The sequence below is a fragment of the Salvelinus fontinalis genome, unplaced genomic scaffold (genome assembly GCF_029448725.1).
Source record: "Salvelinus fontinalis isolate EN_2023a unplaced genomic scaffold, ASM2944872v1 scaffold_1485, whole genome shotgun sequence".
Lineage (NCBI taxonomy): Eukaryota > Metazoa > Chordata > Actinopteri > Salmoniformes > Salmonidae > Salvelinus > Salvelinus fontinalis.
The window spans coordinates 18,092-37,295 of NW_026601694.1; the positions used below are offsets into that span (position 1 = coordinate 18,092).

Consider the following 19,204-nt stretch of genomic DNA (forward strand, 5'->3'; position numbering starts at 1 on the left):
CAGTACTCATTTTGGGTGCTGGTACTGTTTATATTGAGGTGCTGGAACATTAAGACAATATTCTATAAGAGGTGAACTCAAGCAGTAGAAAGTTAGAGGTGATATTATAGGACACACTATGTGTAACTTTGCTGCTCTGTCAGCAGTTTCCTGTGGAGTTTTTCAGTTTGCTGTAGTGTGTTCAACCACTGATCCAAGATAAGTTGCTAAGAAGTTTATCTCACATCATTGAAGTTAGGACGTAATGAGAGAGAAGTCATAAAGCCTAGCAGTATTTTCCACACTTCAGTCCTCTCTTCATGACAGTAGACTTGTTTCACTCAGTGGAGCCCCAGTTAGAGACAGATATGATACCTGCAGTGATACTGATGACCCTGTTGTGGAGCACAGGTAGGAGGCTGTTATATTGATATACACTTGTGACAGTTACTGAGATATGTTTTGATATTGTAAGATATATTACCATTTGCAGGGCTAGTAAAATAACATGCAACTGGAAGCAGACAGTAAAAATGTGTCTCAAAGCAGGACAATGATGTGATCACCTGTAAATGTACTTTACTGTAGCCTAACTGTCCATCTGGGGACAGGCACTAATGTCAGTTAAGTTGTGATGGTGTCATGCATCTGACTGTTGTATATTCAGTGTGTCAATGATTGATTGTATCTGACTCTATGTAAATGAATGAGAGTATATTTTATGTATCTGTTTAATATTGGTCTTATGTTAGAGCAGGAGAAGGGGGGAGTGTCGATGCCAGAGGTCTGTGACCTGAGTCAAGCTCAACAGGCCTGATGCTACATGTCAGGAAGAGAGAGAGAACGAGAGATAGGAGGGGAGGGGACAGAGCATAGCCGAGGGAAGTAGGGGTGTGGGGAGGGCAGAGGAGAGAGATAGGAGGGGAGGGGACAGAGCATAGCCGAGGGAAGTAGGGGTGTGGGGAGGGCAGAGCAGAGAGATAGGAGGGGAGGGGACAGAGCATAGCTGAGGGAAGTAGGGGTGTGGGGAGGGCAGAGGAGAGAGAAAGGAGGGGAGGGGACAGAGCATAGCTGAGGGAAGTAGGGGTGTGGGGAGGGCAGAGGAGAGAGATAGGAGGGGAGGGGACAGAGCATAGCTGAGGGAAGTAGGGGTGTGGGGAGGGCAGAGGAGAGAGATAGGAGGGGAGGGGACAGAGCATAGCTGAGGGAAGTAGGGGTGTGGGGAGGGCAGAGGAGAGAGATAGGAGGGGAGGGGACAGAGCATAGCTGAGGGAAGTACGGGGTGGGGAGGGCAGAGGAGAGAGATAGGAGGGGAGGGGACAGAGCATAGCTGAGGGAAGTAGAGGTGTGGGGAGGGCAGAGGAGAGAGAGAGGAGGGGAGGGGACAGAGCATAGCTGAGGGAAGTAGGGGTGTGGGGAGGACAGAGCAGAGAGATAGGAGGGGAGGGGACAGAGCATAGCCGAGGGAAGTAGGGGGTGGAGAGGGTAGAGGAGAGAGAGAGGAGGGGAGGGGACAGAGCATAGCTGAGGGAAGTAGGGGAGGGGAGGGGACAGAGCATAGCTGAGGGAAGTAGGGGAGGGGAGGGGACAGAGCATAGCTGAGGGAAGTAGGGGAGGGGAGGGGACAGAGCATAGCTGAGGGAAGTAGGGGAGGGGAGGGGACAGAGCATAGCTGAGGGAAGTAGGGGAGGGGAGGGCAGAGCAGAGAGAGAGGAGGGGAGGGGACAGAGCATAGCTGAGGGAAGTAGGGGGTGGGGAGGGCAGAGCAGAGAGATAGGAGGGGAGGGGACAGAGCATAGCCGAGGGAAGTAGGGGAGGGGAGGGGACAGAGCATAGCTGAGGGAAGTAGGGGAGGGGAGGGCAGAGCAGAGAGAGAGGAGGGGAGGGGACAGAGCATAGCTGAGGGAAGTAGGGGAGGGGAGGGGACAGAGCATAGCTGAGGGAAGTAGGGGAGGGGAGGGGACAGAGCATAGCTGAGGGAAGTAGGGGAGGGGAGGGGACAGAGCATAGCTGAGGGAAGTAGGGGAGGGGAGGGGACAGAGCATAGCTGAGGGAAGTAGGGGAGGGGAGGGCAGAGCAGAGAGAGAGGAGGGGAGGGGACAGAGCATAGCTGAGGGAAGTAGGGGGTGGGGAGGGCAGAGCAGAGAGATAGGAGGGGAGGGGACAGAGCATAGCCGAGGGAAGTAGGGGAGGGGAGGGGACAGAGCATAGCTGAGGGAAGTAGGGGAGGGGAGGGCAGAGCAGAGAGAGAGGAGGGGAGGGGACAGAGCATAGCTGATGGAAGTAGGCATTATGAGGGTGCTGCGGCGCCCCCAAAAAAATACATGAATGTAATTAGATTTTTTTACTTTTTGGAAAACCATTTCCCCCCTGTGGTAGACCAGGGACTTTGGTCAAGACGTTTACCCAGATCAGACACGAACAGAGTAGGATTAGCTCGGTTTCAAGGGTGTTTATTTAAATAATAAATCAAAAAGATAAAGATAGGTCTCCCCCATGAGACCCTCTCCGGGATACCGTCTTCTACGCTCCGGGTCTTGCTGTATCCTGTCCAGCACAAAAACTCCCGCCTCATACCTCTGCAACCGTCCCCATCTATACGGGAGTCCTTTCCTCCACCACTCTCTCTGTGTGCTTCCCTTCTGGCAGCTTTTTGGGCCTTGCACAGCTGGTGAGCAACCAGCCCCTGATTACTCACCAACTCCCAGTCAGCCACAATTAGTCCTGGCCGGAGAGCCCGTCGAGACCTGGCACGTCCAGCAGATGGAGCCATCGGCTCGTGATGTATACTCTGTCTGTCACCAGGCCTCGACGAGTCTCCCCCTGGTGGCTGACCTGCTGTACGCCACACCCACTAGTAGTCCAGTACTGTATCAGAGGTTTGATATAGCCTTCTGTAGCGAGCCCAACATTAACTTCTTACCTATAGGTCTACATCATCATCCTCTGTCTACATCCTAATCCCTACCTGTAGTCTACCTACCTCTGGTATAATGCATTTCCACCTCTCACTCCATCAGTGTTGCTTGTCCATCTTCCTGAATTAAAAGATGAACAGATCAATATTGCTGCATAACGTCATTAAATATTGCTAAGTTATTTATCTATAGTGTGGATGTAGGGCTGTTTTTAGTATATAATGAGCACCCAGATGCTGCGTAGGCAACACAATAATATCAGACAGACAAACTGGCCCTGCTGCCTCCGTGTTGACTACTATGTTGCAATATGAATATTCTCAGAGTTGTCTTGTTGATACTAAATGTTTCAGTTTCTCCTAGACACCTCTTCATTTATACAATGTTTCAATATTATCAGAGCCACCTTGTTGACGCAATGCTTCAGTATTCACAGAATGTTTCCTTTCCCTGGTGAATAATGCAGACAGGCAAATACAAAATGAGCTGGGTGCACACATCATAAGGAACACTGACACTGTCATAGTGTAACAGTATAACTTTAAACCGTCCCCTCGCCCCGACACAGCGCGAACCAGGGACCCTCTGCACACATCAACAACTGACACCCACGAAGCATCGTTACCCATCGCTCCACAAAAGCCGCGGCCCTTGCAGAGCAAGGGGAACCACTACTTCAAGGTCTCAAAGCGAGTGACGTAATCGATTGACACGCTATTAGCGCGCACCACCGACAAGCTAGCCATTTCACATCCGTTACAATAGTACACAATACGAACTGCTCCACAAGGGTGACTTCATATACATTATAGCAGGGGGTCGGCAACGCTTTTCAATTGACAAATGATCCTCCCATTTCTAAAGATCTGCGTGCCTGTATAACGCCCCACCCAGCAGACTGTTGACCAATCACGTTCATGTTGTCATGCCGCGTCACGCGGTTGCTAAACCAATCGTAACGTAATATCTTCTCAAAGTCAGTGTACTTCATGTCGAGAAACTGCCTATTTTCATCAAAAGTACGTACTGTCACGATCCCAAAGCTATACGATACTACAGAGAGCAAGTTAATTATCTCACATCTCCGAAAATATCTGTAATGTTGTACTTCTTTTTAACAAAATTCATGCTAATATTGTGTTTTTGACCAAGAGCCCAATAGACTCCCATTCAAACCTTGAAAGAGCGCTCTCCTTGTCCCAGAATCGCCCAGAATGCACCGCGCCGCCTATTGAAGTAGCAAGGGCAACGTTTCCCATCTCCGCAAAAGTATTTCTGAAGTTGTGAATGTTAGATTCCACTCTGTGAGACACATCGATCTGCAGGTTGAAGATGGTGAGATTGTAGACTCCTAAATTGGTAGTGCAGTTTGTTTAGGTGATTTAACAGCTAGTTAGCTACTTCACATGCTGACATTGTCTTTGGTATTGTAATGAAACAGCAGGGAGCAGGTCTCGAACCCTCGACCTCCTAGCCCGAGGTCCGGCGCGCTATCGACTGTGCCGCAAAAGCATGCTCGAGGCAGAGTCGATTTCCGCGCTTATAAACCCAGGGTCGTTACACTATTATTGTGTGTAGATACGTTTAGCTACCAGCCAGCCCATACAGAGAGCATTGCATTGTGGATTTTGTAGTCGACTTGAGCTGCAACAGATTTCCACAACGATGTTCCATCTTGTTACCAACCTTATTATTAGGGATGCACCGATATTAGATTTTTGGCCGATACAGATATCCAATATTTTCCTTGCCAAAAAGAAACGATACCGATAACTGATATAAAACATTTTGCGGTCTTTAAAGCATTCTAGTACAGTTAAATAGTTCATGTCTGGGGGCATTTTTGTTAGTTTTTGCTGTTCTCCAAATAGTATTTAAGAGTTTATAGGACAGTAAATTAGCTTCAACTGGTTTAGCTGTATTTCTACACACCCCATTTAGCCATACCCTAGGTTTAGCTGTATTTCTACACACCCCATTTAGCCATACCCTAGGTTTAGCTGTATTTATACACATCCCATTTAGCCATACCCTAGGTTTAGCTGTATTTATACACACCCCATTTAGCCATACCCTAGGTTTAGCTGTATTTATACACACCCCATTTAGCCATACCCTAGGTGTAGCTGTATTTCTACACATCCCATTTAGCCATACCCTAGGTTTAGCTGTATTTATACACATCCCATTTAGCCATACCCTAGGGTTAGCTGTATTTCTACACACCCCATTTAGCCATACCCTAGGTTTAGCTGTATTTCTACATATCCCATTTAGCCATACCCTAGGTGTATCTGTATTTATACACATCCCATTTAGCCATACCCTAGGTTTAGCTGTATTTCTACACACCCCATTTAGCCATACCCTAGGTTTAGCTGTATTTATACACATCCCATTTAGCCATACCCTAGGTTTAGCTGTATTTCTACACACCCCATTTAGCCATACCCATGGTGTAGCTGTATTTATACACATCCCATTTAGCCATACCCTAGGTTTAGCTGTATTTCTACACACCCCATTTAGCCATACCCATGGTGTAGCTATATTTATACACATCCCATTTAGCCATACCATAGGTTTAGCTGTATTTCTACACATCCCATTTAGCCATACCCTAGGTTTAGCTGTATTTATACACATCCCATTTAGCCATACCCTAGGTTTAGCTGTATTTCTACACACCCCATTTAGCCATACCCTAGGTTTAGCTGTATTTCTACACACCCCATTTAGCCATACCCATGGTGTAGCTGTATTTATACACATCCCATTTAGCCATACCCTAGGTTTAGCTGTATTTCTACACACCCCATTTAGCCATACCCATGGTGTAGCTGTATTTATACACATCCCATTTAGCCATACCATAGGTTTAGCTGTATTTCTACACATCCCATTTAGCCATACCCTAGGTTTAGCTGTATTTCTACACACCCCATTTAGCCATACCCTAGGTTTAGCTGTATTTATACACATCCCATTTAGCCATACCCTAGGTTTAGCTGTATTTCTACACCCCATTTAGCCATACCCTAGGTTTAGCTGTATTTCTACACATCCCATTTAGCCATTCCCTAGGTTTAGCTGTATTTCTACACACCCCATTTAGCCATAACCTAGGTTTATCTGTATTTCTACACATCCCATTTAGCCATACCCTAGGTTTAGCTGTATTTCTACACACCCCATTTAGCCATACCCTAGGTTTAGCTGTATTTATACACATCCCATTTAGCCATACCCTAGGTTTAGCTGTATTTCTACATATCCCATTTAGCCATACCCTAGGTGTATCTGTATTTATACACATCCCATTTAGCCATACCCTAGGTTTAGCTGTATTTCTACACACCCCATTTAGCCATACCCTAGGTTTAGCTGTATTTCTACACACCCCATTTAGCCATACCCTAGGTTTAGCTGTATTTATACACATCCCATTTAGCCATACCCTAGGTTTAGCTGTATTTCTACTCACCCAAACTACTTAATGCGCGGCTATGGGACAGAGGAGGAGAGAGAGGGAGATGTCAACAGAGATGGGGCTGACAGACTAACATGCAGTCAACTCAATATCTTTTCATTACTGACTTCTCACCAGTGATGTCATCACAACCGGTAACCTTTTCCACTCTTCCACTCTTGGTCCGGCTCAGCTTGTCCCTGACCTTTGAATTTCATTATTTAAAAAACAGACAGAAGCAAATGTATTAAATTAGATCCACCACATGTTTCAATCAGACCACCATAGTCCCTGTGTCCAAGAACACCAAGGTAACCTGCCTAAATGACTACCGACCCGTAGTACTCACGTCTGTAGCCATGAAGGGCTTTGAAAGGCTGGTCATGGCTCAATTCAACACCATTTTCCCAGAAACCCTAGACCCACTCCAATTTCCATACCGCCCCAACAGATCCACAGATGATGCAATCTCTATTGAACTCCACACTGTCCTTTCCCACCTGGACAAAAGGAACACCTATGTGAGAATGCTGTTCATTGACTACAGCTCAGCGTTCAACACCATAGTGCCCTCAAAGCTCATCACTAAGCTAAGGACCCTGGGACTGAACACCTCCCTCTGCAACTGGATCCTGGACTTCCTGATGGGCCGCCACCAGGTGGTAAGGTTAGGTAACAACACATCCGCCACGCTGATCCTCAACACGGGCCTGTGTGCTCAGTCCCCTCCTGTACTCCCTGTTCACTCATGACTGCACGCCGAGGCATGACTCCAACACCATTAAGTTTGCCGATGACACAACAGTGGTAGGTCTGATCACTGACAACAGTGTGACAGCCTATAGGGAGGAGGTCAGAGACCTGGCCGTGTGGTGCCAGGACAACAATTTCTCCCTCAACGTGATCAAGACAAAGGAGATGATTGTGAAAGACAGGAAAAGGAGGACCGAGCACGCCCCCATTCTCATCAACGGGGCTGTAGTGGAGCAGGTTGAGAGCTTCAAGTTCCTTGGTGTCCACATCACCAACATCCTAACATGGTCCAAACACACTAAGACAGTCGTGAAGAAGGCATGACAAAAGGAGACTGAAAAGATTTGGCATGGGTCCTCAGATCCTCAAAAGGTTCTACAGCTGCACCATCGAGAGCATCCTGACGGGTTGCATCACTGCCTGGTATGGCAACTGATCGACCTCTGACCGCATGACACTATAGAGGGTAGTGCGTACGGCCCAGTACATCACTGGGTCAAGCTTCCTGCCATCCAGGACATCTATGCCAGGCGGTGTCAGAGGAAGGCCATAAAAATGGTCAAAGACTCCAGTCACCCTAGTCATAGACTGTTCTCTCTGCTACCGCACGGCAAGTGATACCAGAGCACCAAGTCTAGGTCCAAGAGGCTTCTAAACATCTTCTACACCCAAGCCATAAGACTCCTGAACATCTAATCAAATGGCTACCCAGACTATTTGCATTGTCCCCCCCTTCGCCTACGCTGCTGCTACTCTCTGTTATTATCTATGTATAGTCACTTTAATAACTCTACCTACATGTACATATTACCTCAATAACCTTGACACCGGTGACCCGCACATTGACTCTGCACCGGTACCCCGGTACCACTAGTGCCCTCTCAACCAGCTGGCTACACTAGTGCCCTCTCAACCAGCTGGCTACACTAGTACACTCTCAACCAGCTGGCTACACTAGTGCACTCTCAACCAGCTGGCTACACTAGTGCCCTCTCAACCAGCTGGCTACACTAGTGCCCTCTCAACCAGCTGGCTACACTAGTGCACTCTCAACCAGCTGGCTACACTAGTGCCCTCTCAACCAGCTGGCTACACTAGTGTCCTCTCAACCAGCTGGCTACACTAGTGCCCTCTCAACCAGCTGGCTACACTAGTGTCCTCTCAACCAGCTGGTTCCACTAGGGACCTCTCAACCAGCTGGCTCCACTAGGGACCTCTCAACCAGCTGGCTACACTAGTGCCCTCTCAACCACCTGTCTCCACTAGGGCCCTCTCAGCCAGCCGGCTCCACTAGGCCCTCTCAGTCAGCTCGTGTGTGTAGGAGAGTGTGAGCTGTGTGTACAAAACGTAGAAGTACAAATGTCAAGGGAAATGAACTAAAGTGATAAATCTAGTCCTAGGTTTTATTTACTGTGGTGTTTGTTCTCCACTGGTTACCCTGTTCTCATCACAACAGGTCACACATTCTGCTGACATGATTGCACACTGTGGTATTTCACCTGACAGATACAGGAGCTTGTCAATATTATATTTGTCTTCAAAAAAAATTGGGGTCCTTGTAATCTGAGGGAAATATGTGTCTCTTATATCGTTGTACATTTGGCAGGAGGTTAGAAAGTACAGCTCAGTTTCCACCTCATTTTGTGGCAGTGGGCACATAGCCAGTCTTCTCTCTGCCTGTTTCAATCCTTTCTCAATAGCAAGGCTCACTTCATTTGTATATTGTACATTCCTCAGTTTTCTATCAGATAGTCTGTCACCATGTAATGTCTGTTTAGGGCCAAATAGTTTTGGGATTTTTATATTTTGGGGGAAAAAGATCAGGAAACTAATATTAAAATTTTACATTATTTCACCCCTTATTGTTTGGAACTAAACTATCTCCATATCTACTTCCATAAATGTGTTAAACTGGTACCAGGAGACCTTCAGACGAGTCTTGTAAAGCTTGTGGGCGTCCTAGATCAATACAACCTGTTCGTGTTCCTGAGAGACTCACCTTTCCATAGTGGGGTCATGTTAGTGTGTCCTAGATCAATACAACCTGTATGTGTTCCTGAGAGACTCACCTTTCCATAGTGGGGTCATGTTAGTGTGTCCTAGATCAAACCAACCTGTATGTGTTCCTGAGAGACTCACCTTTCCATAGTGGGGTCATGTTAGTGTGTCCTAGATCAATACAACCTGTACGTGTTCCTGAGAGACTCACCTTTCCATAGTGGGGTCATGTTAGTGTGTCCTAGATCAATACAACCTGTATGTGTTCCTGAGAGACTCACCTTTCCATAGTGGGGTCATGTTAGTGTGTCCTAGATCAATACAACCTGTATGTGTTCCTGAGAGACTCACCTTTCCATAGTGGGGTCATGTTAGTGTGTCCTAGATCAATACAACCTGTATGTGTTCCTGAGAGACTCATCTTTCCATAGTGGGGTCATGTTAGTGTGTCCTAGATCAATACAACCTGTATGTGTTCCTGAGAGACTCACCTTTCCATAGTGGGGTCATGTTAGTGTGTCCTAGATCAATACAACCTGTACGTGTTCCTGAGAGACTCACCTTTCCATAGTGGGGTCATGTTAGTGTGTCCTAGATCAATACAACCTGTACGTGTTCCTGAGAGACTCACCTTTCCATAGTGGGGTCATGTTAGTGTGTCCTAGATCAATACAACCTGTATGTGTTCCTGAGTCTCATCTTTCCACAGTTTAAAGGCCAAACTGATCGGACGTTACAGATTTCCACACGACCACAGAAATGGTAGGCTAAGGGTAAAATTGTAAATGAAAAGAGCATCTACCAAACATGGATTGTGTGTGTGGGGGTACAGAGATGTGGTAGTCATATAATAATCATGCTGTGGTCTACATTTAGTTCATCATCAAGCAGACCAGATGATTAGAGATGGTGGGAGAGCCTGTTAGGCTGTTTAAAATGGAACAATATAATTTATATACTGTAGCATGAGACTAATACCTCTATATACATTTAACAGGATTTGAGTGACGTTTTCTAAATTGTTTTATAATAAATATATATTATACATTTTCACTGAGACATCATGGTGTGTACATCAATTTAAATCCCAACTTGTAATGAAAGTATAAATAATAAAAATCAACAAAGTATTGGACAGGCCTATGAGGTCTAAAGGTCTGTCTTTCCAAGACATTTTGTTCATCTGCAAGCAGACCTGATGATTCTAGATGGTGGGAGAGCCTGTTATTTAAAATGGAAGAATATAACTTACTGTAGCCTATATAATGTAACAATGACAATAATCCCTTCATATATACTGTAGTTGAGGTCTGTCTTTCCAAGATATTCTGTTGTAATGAAAGTTGTATTGAAATGTAATGTGTTTTTTAGTGTTTATTCTGTTGCATTAAAAAAGTCACTGTTGCCTATTAGATCAATATCAGTGTGAACACGTCTGATTGGACTAGATTCATGTTGAGGTGAGACACGTCTGATTGGACTAGATCCATGTTGAGGTGAGACATGTCTGATTGGACTATATCCACGTTGAGGTGAGACATGTCTGATTGGACTAGATCCACGTTGAGGTGAGACACGTCTGATTGGACTAGATCCACGTTGAGGTGAGACACGTCCGATTGGACTAGATCCATGTTGAGGTGAGACACGTCTGATTGGACTAGATCCATGTTGAGGTGAGACATGTCTGATTGGACTAGATCCACGTTGAGGTGAGACACGTCTGGTTGGACTAGATCCACGTTGAGGTGAGACATGTCTGATTGGACTAGATCCATGTTGAGGTGAGACACGTCTGATTGGACTAGATCCATGTTGAGGTGAGACACGTCTGATTGGACTATATCCATGTTGAGGTGAGACACGTCTGATTGGACTATATCCATGTTGAGGTGAGACACGTCTGATTGGACTAGATCCATGTTGAGGTGAGACACGTCTGATTGGACTAGATCCGTGTTGCGGTGAGACACGTCTGATTGGACAAGATCCGTGTTGAGGTGAGACAAGTCTGATTGTACTAGATCCGTGTTGAGGTGAGACAAGTCTGAATGGACTAGATCCATGTTGAGGTGAGACACGTCTGATTGGACTAGATCCATGTTGAGGTGAGACACGTCTGATTGGACTAGATCCATGTTGAGGTGAGACACGTTTGATTGGACTAGATCCATGTGGAGGTGAGACACCTCTGATTGGACTAGATCCATGTTGAGGTGAGACACCTCTGATTGGACTAGATCCATGTTGAGGTGAGACACCTCTGATTGGACTAGATCCATGTTGAGGTGAGACACCTCTGATTGGACTAGATCCATGTTGAGGTGAGACACCTCTGATTGGACTAGATCCATGTTGAGGTGAGACACCTCTGATTGGACTAGATCCATGTTGAGGTGAGACACCTCTGATTGGACTAGATCCATGTTGAGGTGAGACACCTCTGATTGGACTAGATCCATGTTGAGGTGAGACACCTCTGATTGGACTAGATCCATGTTGAGGTGAGACACGTCTGATTGGACTAGATCCATGTTGAGGTGAGACACGTCTGATTGGACTAGATCCATGTTCAGTTGAGACACGTCTGATTGGACTAGATCCATGTTGAGAGGGGAGGGGGTAAGACAAGAGGATGAGAAGAGGAGAAGAAAGGGAGAGAAGAGGAGAAGAGAGGGGGAGGATAGGAGAGGACAGGGGGAGGAGAGGAGAGGAGAAGAGATGGGGGAAAGAGGAGAAGAGGTGGGGGAAAGAGGAGAAGAGGTGGGGAAAGAGGAGAAGAGATGGGGAAAGGGGAGAAGAGGGGGAGGAGAAGAGAGGGGGAGAAGAGGAGAAGAGAGGGAGCGAAGGCTCGAGTTGGAGGAGAGGAGAAGAGAAGATAGGGGTAGAAGAGGGAGAAAAGGAGAAGAGAGGGGAGAAAAAGTGAGAGGAGGAGAGGAGTGGAGGGAGAATGAGAGGGGCAGAAGTGGGGAAGGGGAGGATAGGAGAGGGTTGGAAAAGATGAGAGGGGAGAAGAGGGGGAGAACAGGGGCTAAAGAGGAGAAGAGAGGGGGGGTGGAAAGGGGGGAGAATAGGAGAGCGGGGAGGGGGAGAAGAAAAGAGTAGATGAGATGGGGGAGAAGAGAAGGGGGGAGAAAATTAGAAGAGAGGTGAGGAGGGGAGAGGAGAAGAGAAGATGGGGGAGAAGAGGGGAGGGGAGAAGGGGGGGGGAAGAGAAGAGAGGGAGAAGAGAAAAGGGGGAGAAGAGAGGGGGAAAGAGAGGGGGAGAAAAGGAGAGGGGGAGAAGAGTAGAGGGGGGAGGGGAAGAGATGAGAGGAGTGGAGGGAGAATGAGAGGGGGATAAGAGGTGAACAGAGTGTCAAAAGAGGAGAAGAGAGGGGCGGAAGGGGAGAAGATGAGAGGAGAGGGTTGGAGAAGATGAGAGGGAGAGAAGAGAAGAGGGGGAGAAGAGGAGAGGGGGAGGGGAGAAGAGGGGGAGAAGAGAAGAGGGGGAGAAGAGAAGAGGGGGAGAAGAGAGTAGATGAGATGGGGGAGAAGAGGAGAGGTGCAGAAGAGGAGAGGGGAGAAGGGGGGGAGAAGATTAGAAAAGAGGTGGAGAAGAGAGAGGAAGAGAAGGGAGAGGGGAGAAGAGAAGAGGGGAGGAGAAGAGATGGGGAGAAGAGAGGGGGGAAAGAGGAGAAGAGATGGGGATAAGAGGAGAGAAGAGAAGGGGAGAGGGGGAGGAGTGTAGAGGAGAGCGGGGTGGAGAAGGGAGGGGCAGAAGAGGAGAAGAGAGGGGGAGAAGTGGAGAGGGGAGAAGAAAAGTGAGAGGAGAAGGGGAGAGGAGAGGACAGGGGGAGAAGAGGAGAGGAGGGAGAATGAGAGGGGGGAAAGAGGAGAAGAGATGGGGATAAGAGGAGAGAAGAGAAGGGGAGAGGGGGATGTGTGTAGAGGAGAGCGGGGTGGAGATGGGAGGGGCAGAAGAGGAGAAGAGAGGGGGAGAAGTGGAGAGGGGAGAAGAAAAGTGAGAGGAGAAGGGGAGAGGAGAGGACAGGGGGAGAAGAGGAGAGGAGGGAGAAGAGGAGAATAGAGTGTCAAAAGAGAAGAATAAAGGGGCAGAAGTGGGGAAGGGGAGAAGAGGAGAAGAGAAGATGGGGGAGAAGGGGGGGAGAAGAGGAGAGGGTGAGAAGCAGAGAATTGAAGAGAGGAGAGGAGAAGAGATGGGGGAAAGAGAAGAGATGGGGGAAAGAGGAGAAGAGAGGGATAGAAGAGAAGAGTAGAGGTGGAGAAGAGGAGAAGAGATGGGGGAAAGAGGAGATGAGATGGGGAGAAGAGAGGGGGGAAAGAGGAGAAGAGAGGGGGAGAAGGGTAGAGGTGGAGAAGAGGAGAGGAGGGGGGAGGGGAAGAGAGGAGGCTGTACAAGAGAGGGGGGGAAGAGGAGAAGAGATGGGGAGGAGAGGGAGAAGAGGAGAAGGGAGGGGGAGCTGGGAGAGGGGAGGAGTGTAGATGAGAGCAGAGCGGGGTGGAGAAGGGAGGGGCAGAAGAGGAGAAGAGAGGGGGAGAAGTGGAGAGGGGAGAAGAAAAGTGAGAGGAGAGGACAGGGGGAGAAGAGAGGGGCAGAAGAGGAGAGGGAGAGGTGAGGAGAGGAAAGGGTGAGAAGAGGAGAGGGGGAGGAGTGTAGAGGAGAAGAGTGGGGGAACAGAGGAGAAGAGAGGGTGAGAAGAGGAGAAGAGTGGGGGAGAAGAGGAGAAGAGAGGGGGAGAAGGGGGGTAGAAGAGAGTGGGAGAAAAGGAGAAGAGGGGGGAGAAGAGAAGATGAGGGGGAGGAGAGAGGGGAAGATTATTAGAAGAGAGAGGGAGAAGTGGAGTAGAGATGGGGAGAAGAGGAGAAGAGAGGACAATAAGAGGAGAAGTGAGGGAGAGAGGGGGAGAGGAATAGGAGAGGGGGGAGAAGAGGAGAGGAGAGGGAGAAGAGGAGAGGAATGGAGAGGAGAGGAGAGAAGAAGGGATACGAGGAGTTGGGGATTATGAAATTTGACCGTCTGACTTGGAAAGGTGGCATCCTATGATGTTGCCATGTTGAAAGTCACTGAGCTCTTCATTAAGGCCATTCTACGGACAATGTTTGTCTATGGAGATTGCATGGCTGAGTGCTTGATTTTATACATCTGTCAGGAAGGGGAGTGCCTGAAATAGAATCCACTAATTTGAAGGGGTGTCCACATACTTTTGTATATATAGTGTATGTACACATGGGTGTTGTTGCACCATACCAATGATAAGCCTGTCTTCCCATCACATCATGAAAGGTCATGTTGATGTTCATTTAACCTCTGTCTCTCTCTTCCTCTGACTCCTCCCTTTCTCCTCTGTCTCTCTCTTCCTCTGACTCCTCCCTTTCTCCTCTGTCTCTCTTCCTCTGACTCCTCCCTTTCTCCTCTGTCTCTCTTCCTCTGACTCCTCCCTTTCTCCTCTGTCTCTCTCTTCCTCTGACTCCTCCCTTTCTCCTCTGTCTCTCTCTTCCTCTGACTCCTCCCTTTCTCCTCTGTCTCTCTCTTCCTCTGACTCCTCCCTTTCTCCTCTGTCTCTCTCTTCCTCTGACTCCTCCCTTTCTCCTCTGTCTCTCTATCTCTCTGTCTCTCTCTCTCTCTTTCTCCTCTGTCTCTCTCTTTCTCCTCAGATCTCCAGGCTCTAAGCGTCAGTTCACCAGGTAGGTAGAGTATAAATCTAGTGATTATAGCAGTTCAATATTAGTCAACTTTATTATCCCACATGGAGAAATTCATGTGTCCATACAAACCATTCTAAAACCCAATAACAAGTAGTGTTTTATGGAACTACTAATACTTGTCAACCACAAAGCATTACTGCTGTTAGAATAACAGAATCACTGTCATCATCTGTCCTCATCACTGTGTTTTCCTCTCTGCTGTTTACAGCTGAACTCTCAGTCAGACTAGTGAATGGGACCACTTCCTGTTCTGGGACAGTGGAAGCCTTCTATGAAGGAGAGTGGTTGGGTCTATGTTCTATGTGGCGGTGGAGCATGAGAGAGGTTAAGGTTGTGTGTAGACAGCTGGACTGTGGGAATCCTGTAGCTGAATCTAGAGGACCTCTGATTGAAGATGGAAGAAGAGGAGTCAGACTATTGAGTTGCTATGGAGATGAGTCTTCTTTTAGACATTGTGACATCAGAGGGGGACCTGGTTTCTGTTATGGTGAATATTATCGTCATGTGATCTGTTCAGGTAAGAGACTGGTCATATTGAGAGATTTATTTGTACATTATACAATATTACCATGTATCATGTTTTATGTGTTTTTATTTCATTTAAATAGAGGGAGAGATGTCAGATGTATTTAAACATTATATTTGTGTTTGTCATATTGGTTTATGGGAGATGTTCATGGGCAGATCATTGTAGTTCAGATGGTACTGAAGTGAAGCTGCCTGATGGATGTCCAGCTGTTTATTTTCTATAAAGTGAAGTGAACTTATTCCTGTCTCCTGCCTGCATTATTCCCAACCCGATCCTGAGTGACTAAGAACCCATTTCTACCTCTTACAGTATCAAACATAGCAAACTACAATCTTTTATCCAACATATTTGTGTTTAGTCCTTGGCAGTGTCATCAACAAAACTGATTGAATGTTCAACCAACTCTTTTTCTCCAGAGTCTGTGCGGCTTGTGGATGGAGCTGGTCTCTGCTCTGGGAGAGTGGAGGTGAAGTCCAATCAGTCCTGGGCCTCAGTGTGTGAAGCTGACTTTGACCGGCAGGATGCAGAGGTAGTCTGTGGGGATGTTGGCTGTGGGGCTCCTGCAGCTCTACAGGGGGGGCTCTATGGAGGAGGTGAGGGTCAGACCTGGGATAAAGAGTTCCAGTGTAAAGGCAAAGAATCCCTTCTCCTGGACTGTGACACCTCAGACAGAAAACACAACACCTGCCTACCTGGTAATGCTGTTGGACTTACCTGCTCAGGTAAGAAACAGTTTGTCACTCAATCAACATTGTTTCTCACCTGGAGTGAAGAATATGAGAGACAATATAGGTGTTTTAGTGAGAAAATAGTAAGATTACTGTCTCTCTCTTTTCTTTTCTCAGAGCCTGATGATGTGAGGCTGGTGGGAGGAGGCAGTCGCTGTGCTGGTGGAGTGGAGTGGTACGACCAGGGAGAGTGGAGGATTGTGGGAGCTGACTGGAAGAAGAAGGAGATGGCTGCAGTAGTGTGTAGACAGCTGGGTTGTGGCTCCACTGTTTCAGTACTTCCTGGAAACACCACTGGAGGGTTTGAAGTTTCCTGTTCTGGGTCTGAGTCTGTACTGAGGGAGTGTGGGAGAATGTATGTTCACCGTCCTGGACTCACAGTGATCTGCTCAGGTAATAACAAGACACACTATGTGGCCAAAAGTATGTGGACATTTGTGGATTCTGATATTTCAGCCACACAGCAATGTGTAGCTGAAATGAGCACACAGCCATGCAATCTCCATAGACAAACATTGCCAGTAGATTGGACTTACTGAAGATCTCAGTGACTTTCAACGTGGCACGTCTAGGAGCAACAACGGCTCAGCCGTGAAGTGGTAGACAACACAAGCTGACAGAACGGACCGCCGAGCGTTGAACCACGTAGAGAGTAAAAATAATCCTCTGTTGTAAAACTCACTGCTGAGTTCCACATACTTTTGTCCATGTATTATATCTCCTTCCTGGACTCACAGTGATCTGCTCAGGAAATATCAACATATTATAATTATATTCAACTGATTTCCTTCATTCATACAACTTCCTCTGCACCTCTCATGATGACTGTTTAGCTTGTCAGTCTGCTTTACTAAATAGATCACTCAGTCAAGTAGGAATCAAATACAACTTAAATATCCCAGAATGCTTTTGTATTTGAGTGTTATCTCAGTGAACGTCTCTACTCACTACCACTGTCACATGTCATGTTATTGTCATATCTAAATGAGGAAAGTAGTTGAGGAGCTACGTTTTCTTTTTCTCTCCTCTTGTTCCAGATGTCCTGCTTAAGCCTGATATCAACATATGTTGTCTCAGTGACTGTAGGCCCACTACTCATGTTGCCCTGTGAGGGAGGGTGGCTGGCACTGTTACATGCTGATGTTATTGTCATATCTATAGGAAACTAGTTGAAGAGGTTTTTCTTCTTCTCTTTTATTGTTACAGATCTCCTGGTCCAGCCTGATATCTCCCTGACTGACTCAATGGGAGGGGTCTCCAGGGGCCACCAGGGGCCCGAGGTGTTCAGGGGCTACAGCTTCACCATCACCTGCTCCACTCAGCCACAGTACCCAGGAGGCTCCTTCCTCCTCACGTTCACCGGCTCCAACAGAACCCAGACCCAGCCAGCTGTCAATCACTCTGCTGCCTTCCTCTTCCCTGCTGCAGATGACTCCCACCAAGGGAACTACAGCTGTGTTTATGAGAATTATGTTTTCTCTCATAACTTCTCCTCTGAGAGTGAGCTCCTCTCCCTCACCATCACAGGTAACTGAACATGAACCAGACTTATAACTTTGTCATTGACAGATTTCCCACAGATCTATGTGATGATGATCTGTCCCCTCATCAAAGGTGTTTCTGTTTGCAGCCTCTCCTCTGCCAGCCTTCATCATCAGACACGTTGTAGTGCTGCTGCTCCTACTGACAGCCATCACCACCTCCTACCTGTACTACAAGGTAAAGACATTTACTCAGACGTTACAAGTCATTTAAACTAGAGGGAGAGGGTGAGGGGGAGAGGGAGGGAGGGAGAGGGTGAGGAGGAGAGGGAGAGAGAATGGAGATACTAGAGAGTAAATGTCTGACTGTTGGTGCTGTGTCTCCCTAGCCCACCAGGAGGCAGAAGAGAGTGAACAGGGTGAGCAGCATGGATCTTTATGTCAATGCCATGGAGATGGTCTCTCTGAGCTCCAGAGCTGAAGCTGGACCGGGAGAGGAGAGAGCAGCCCAGGGGACGGAGTAGGAGTAGAATGAAGCTGACCCTACATGCTGATCTTAGATCAGTTTTGTGTTTTAAATCGATGGTCAGCAGTGGACTGGTGTTTAAAATGTGGTGACAAACCTGAAGTGGTTCTAATTTTAATAACAAGTTCAGAATTAGTTTATCTTTCTAGAACCTTGGAAGAAATCTAAAAGGAGTGACTGCAACCACCATTATTCCTTTTAGTTTGGTTTTTACCACCAGAGAAACATGGGGTTCTGGGTAACATGGGGTTCTGGGTAACATGGGGTTTTGGGTAACATGGGGTTCTGGGTAACATGGGGTTCTGGGTAACATGGGGTTTTGGGTAACATGGGGTTCTGGGTAACATGGGGTTCTGGGTAACATGGGGTTCTGGGTAACGTGGGGTTTTGGGTAACATGGGGTTCTGGGTAACATGGGGTTCTGGGTAACGTGGGGTTCTGGGTAACGTGGGGTTCTGGGTAACATGGGGTTTGGGTAACATGGGGTTTTGGGTAACATGGTGTTTTGGGTAACATGGGGTTCTGGGTAACATGGGGTTCTGGGTAACATGGGGTTTTGGTAACATGGGGTTTTGGGTAACATGGGGTTTGGGTAACATGAGGTTTTGGGTAACATGGGTTTTGGGTAAACTTGGGGTTTTGATTATTTTAAGCGAGTAGCTCAATTACGTCTGTTTTGCGTTCCAGAATGTATTGCTTTTTGATTTCTGCTTTTGTCTTCACTATATAGTATATAGATAATGATGTTATTGATTATAAATGTTATGATATTGATTATTGATTATGAAGTAGATTACTGTTATGATGTTGCTCTCTAAACTGCCATGTAATCAACTGAATGCTTTTAATAAAATTACAGGCTGTCAGTCTTGTGTGATTCCCCTCTTGGACAGACTACAACATACAGTGTGAATTAACTGAGATCAGTCTTGTGTGATTCCCCTCTTGGACAGACTACAACATACAGTATGAATTAACTGAGATCAGTCTGTGTGATTCCCCTCTTGGACAGACTACAACATACAGTATGAATTAACTGGTCATACATTTGGCAGGAGGTTAGGAAGTGCATCTCCGTTTCCACCTCATTTTGTGGGCTGTGTGCACATAGCCT

At 47.1% G+C, this 19,204-nt stretch overlaps 1 protein-coding gene across 1 annotated transcript; it reads left to right on the plus strand.

The window, feature by feature from the left end:
• The first annotated feature begins 4,133 nt into the window (after positions 1–4,133).
• Positions 4,134–17,618, plus strand: LOC129849480 (scavenger receptor cysteine-rich type 1 protein M130-like). The gene is made up of 6 exons (XM_055916302.1): positions 4,134–4,232; positions 14,776–14,805; positions 15,035–15,343; positions 15,772–16,071; positions 17,290–17,538; positions 17,611–17,618. Exons 3-6 carry the CDS (start codon positions 15,127–15,129, stop codon positions 17,616–17,618), a joined length of 774 nt encoding a protein of 257 aa, XP_055772277.1. The 5' UTR covers positions 4,134–4,232; positions 14,776–14,805; positions 15,035–15,126.
• Positions 17,619–19,204: the final 1,586 nt, after the last annotated feature.

Excerpts from the sequence above, each read along its gene's own strand:
- LOC129849480 (XM_055916302.1), top strand. The coding sequence starts at position 15,127 with ATGTGGCGGTGGAGCATGAGAGAGGTTAAGGTTGTGTGTAGACAGCTG. Across the intron at positions 15,344-15,771 it reads TCGTCATGTGATCTGTTCAG|AGTCTGTGCGGCTTGTGGAT; the intron begins GTAAGAGACTGG and ends CTTTTTCTCCAG. Across the intron at positions 16,072-17,289 it reads TAATGCTGTTGGACTTACCT|ATCTCCTGGTCCAGCCTGAT; the intron begins GCTCAGGTAAGA and ends TTATTGTTACAG.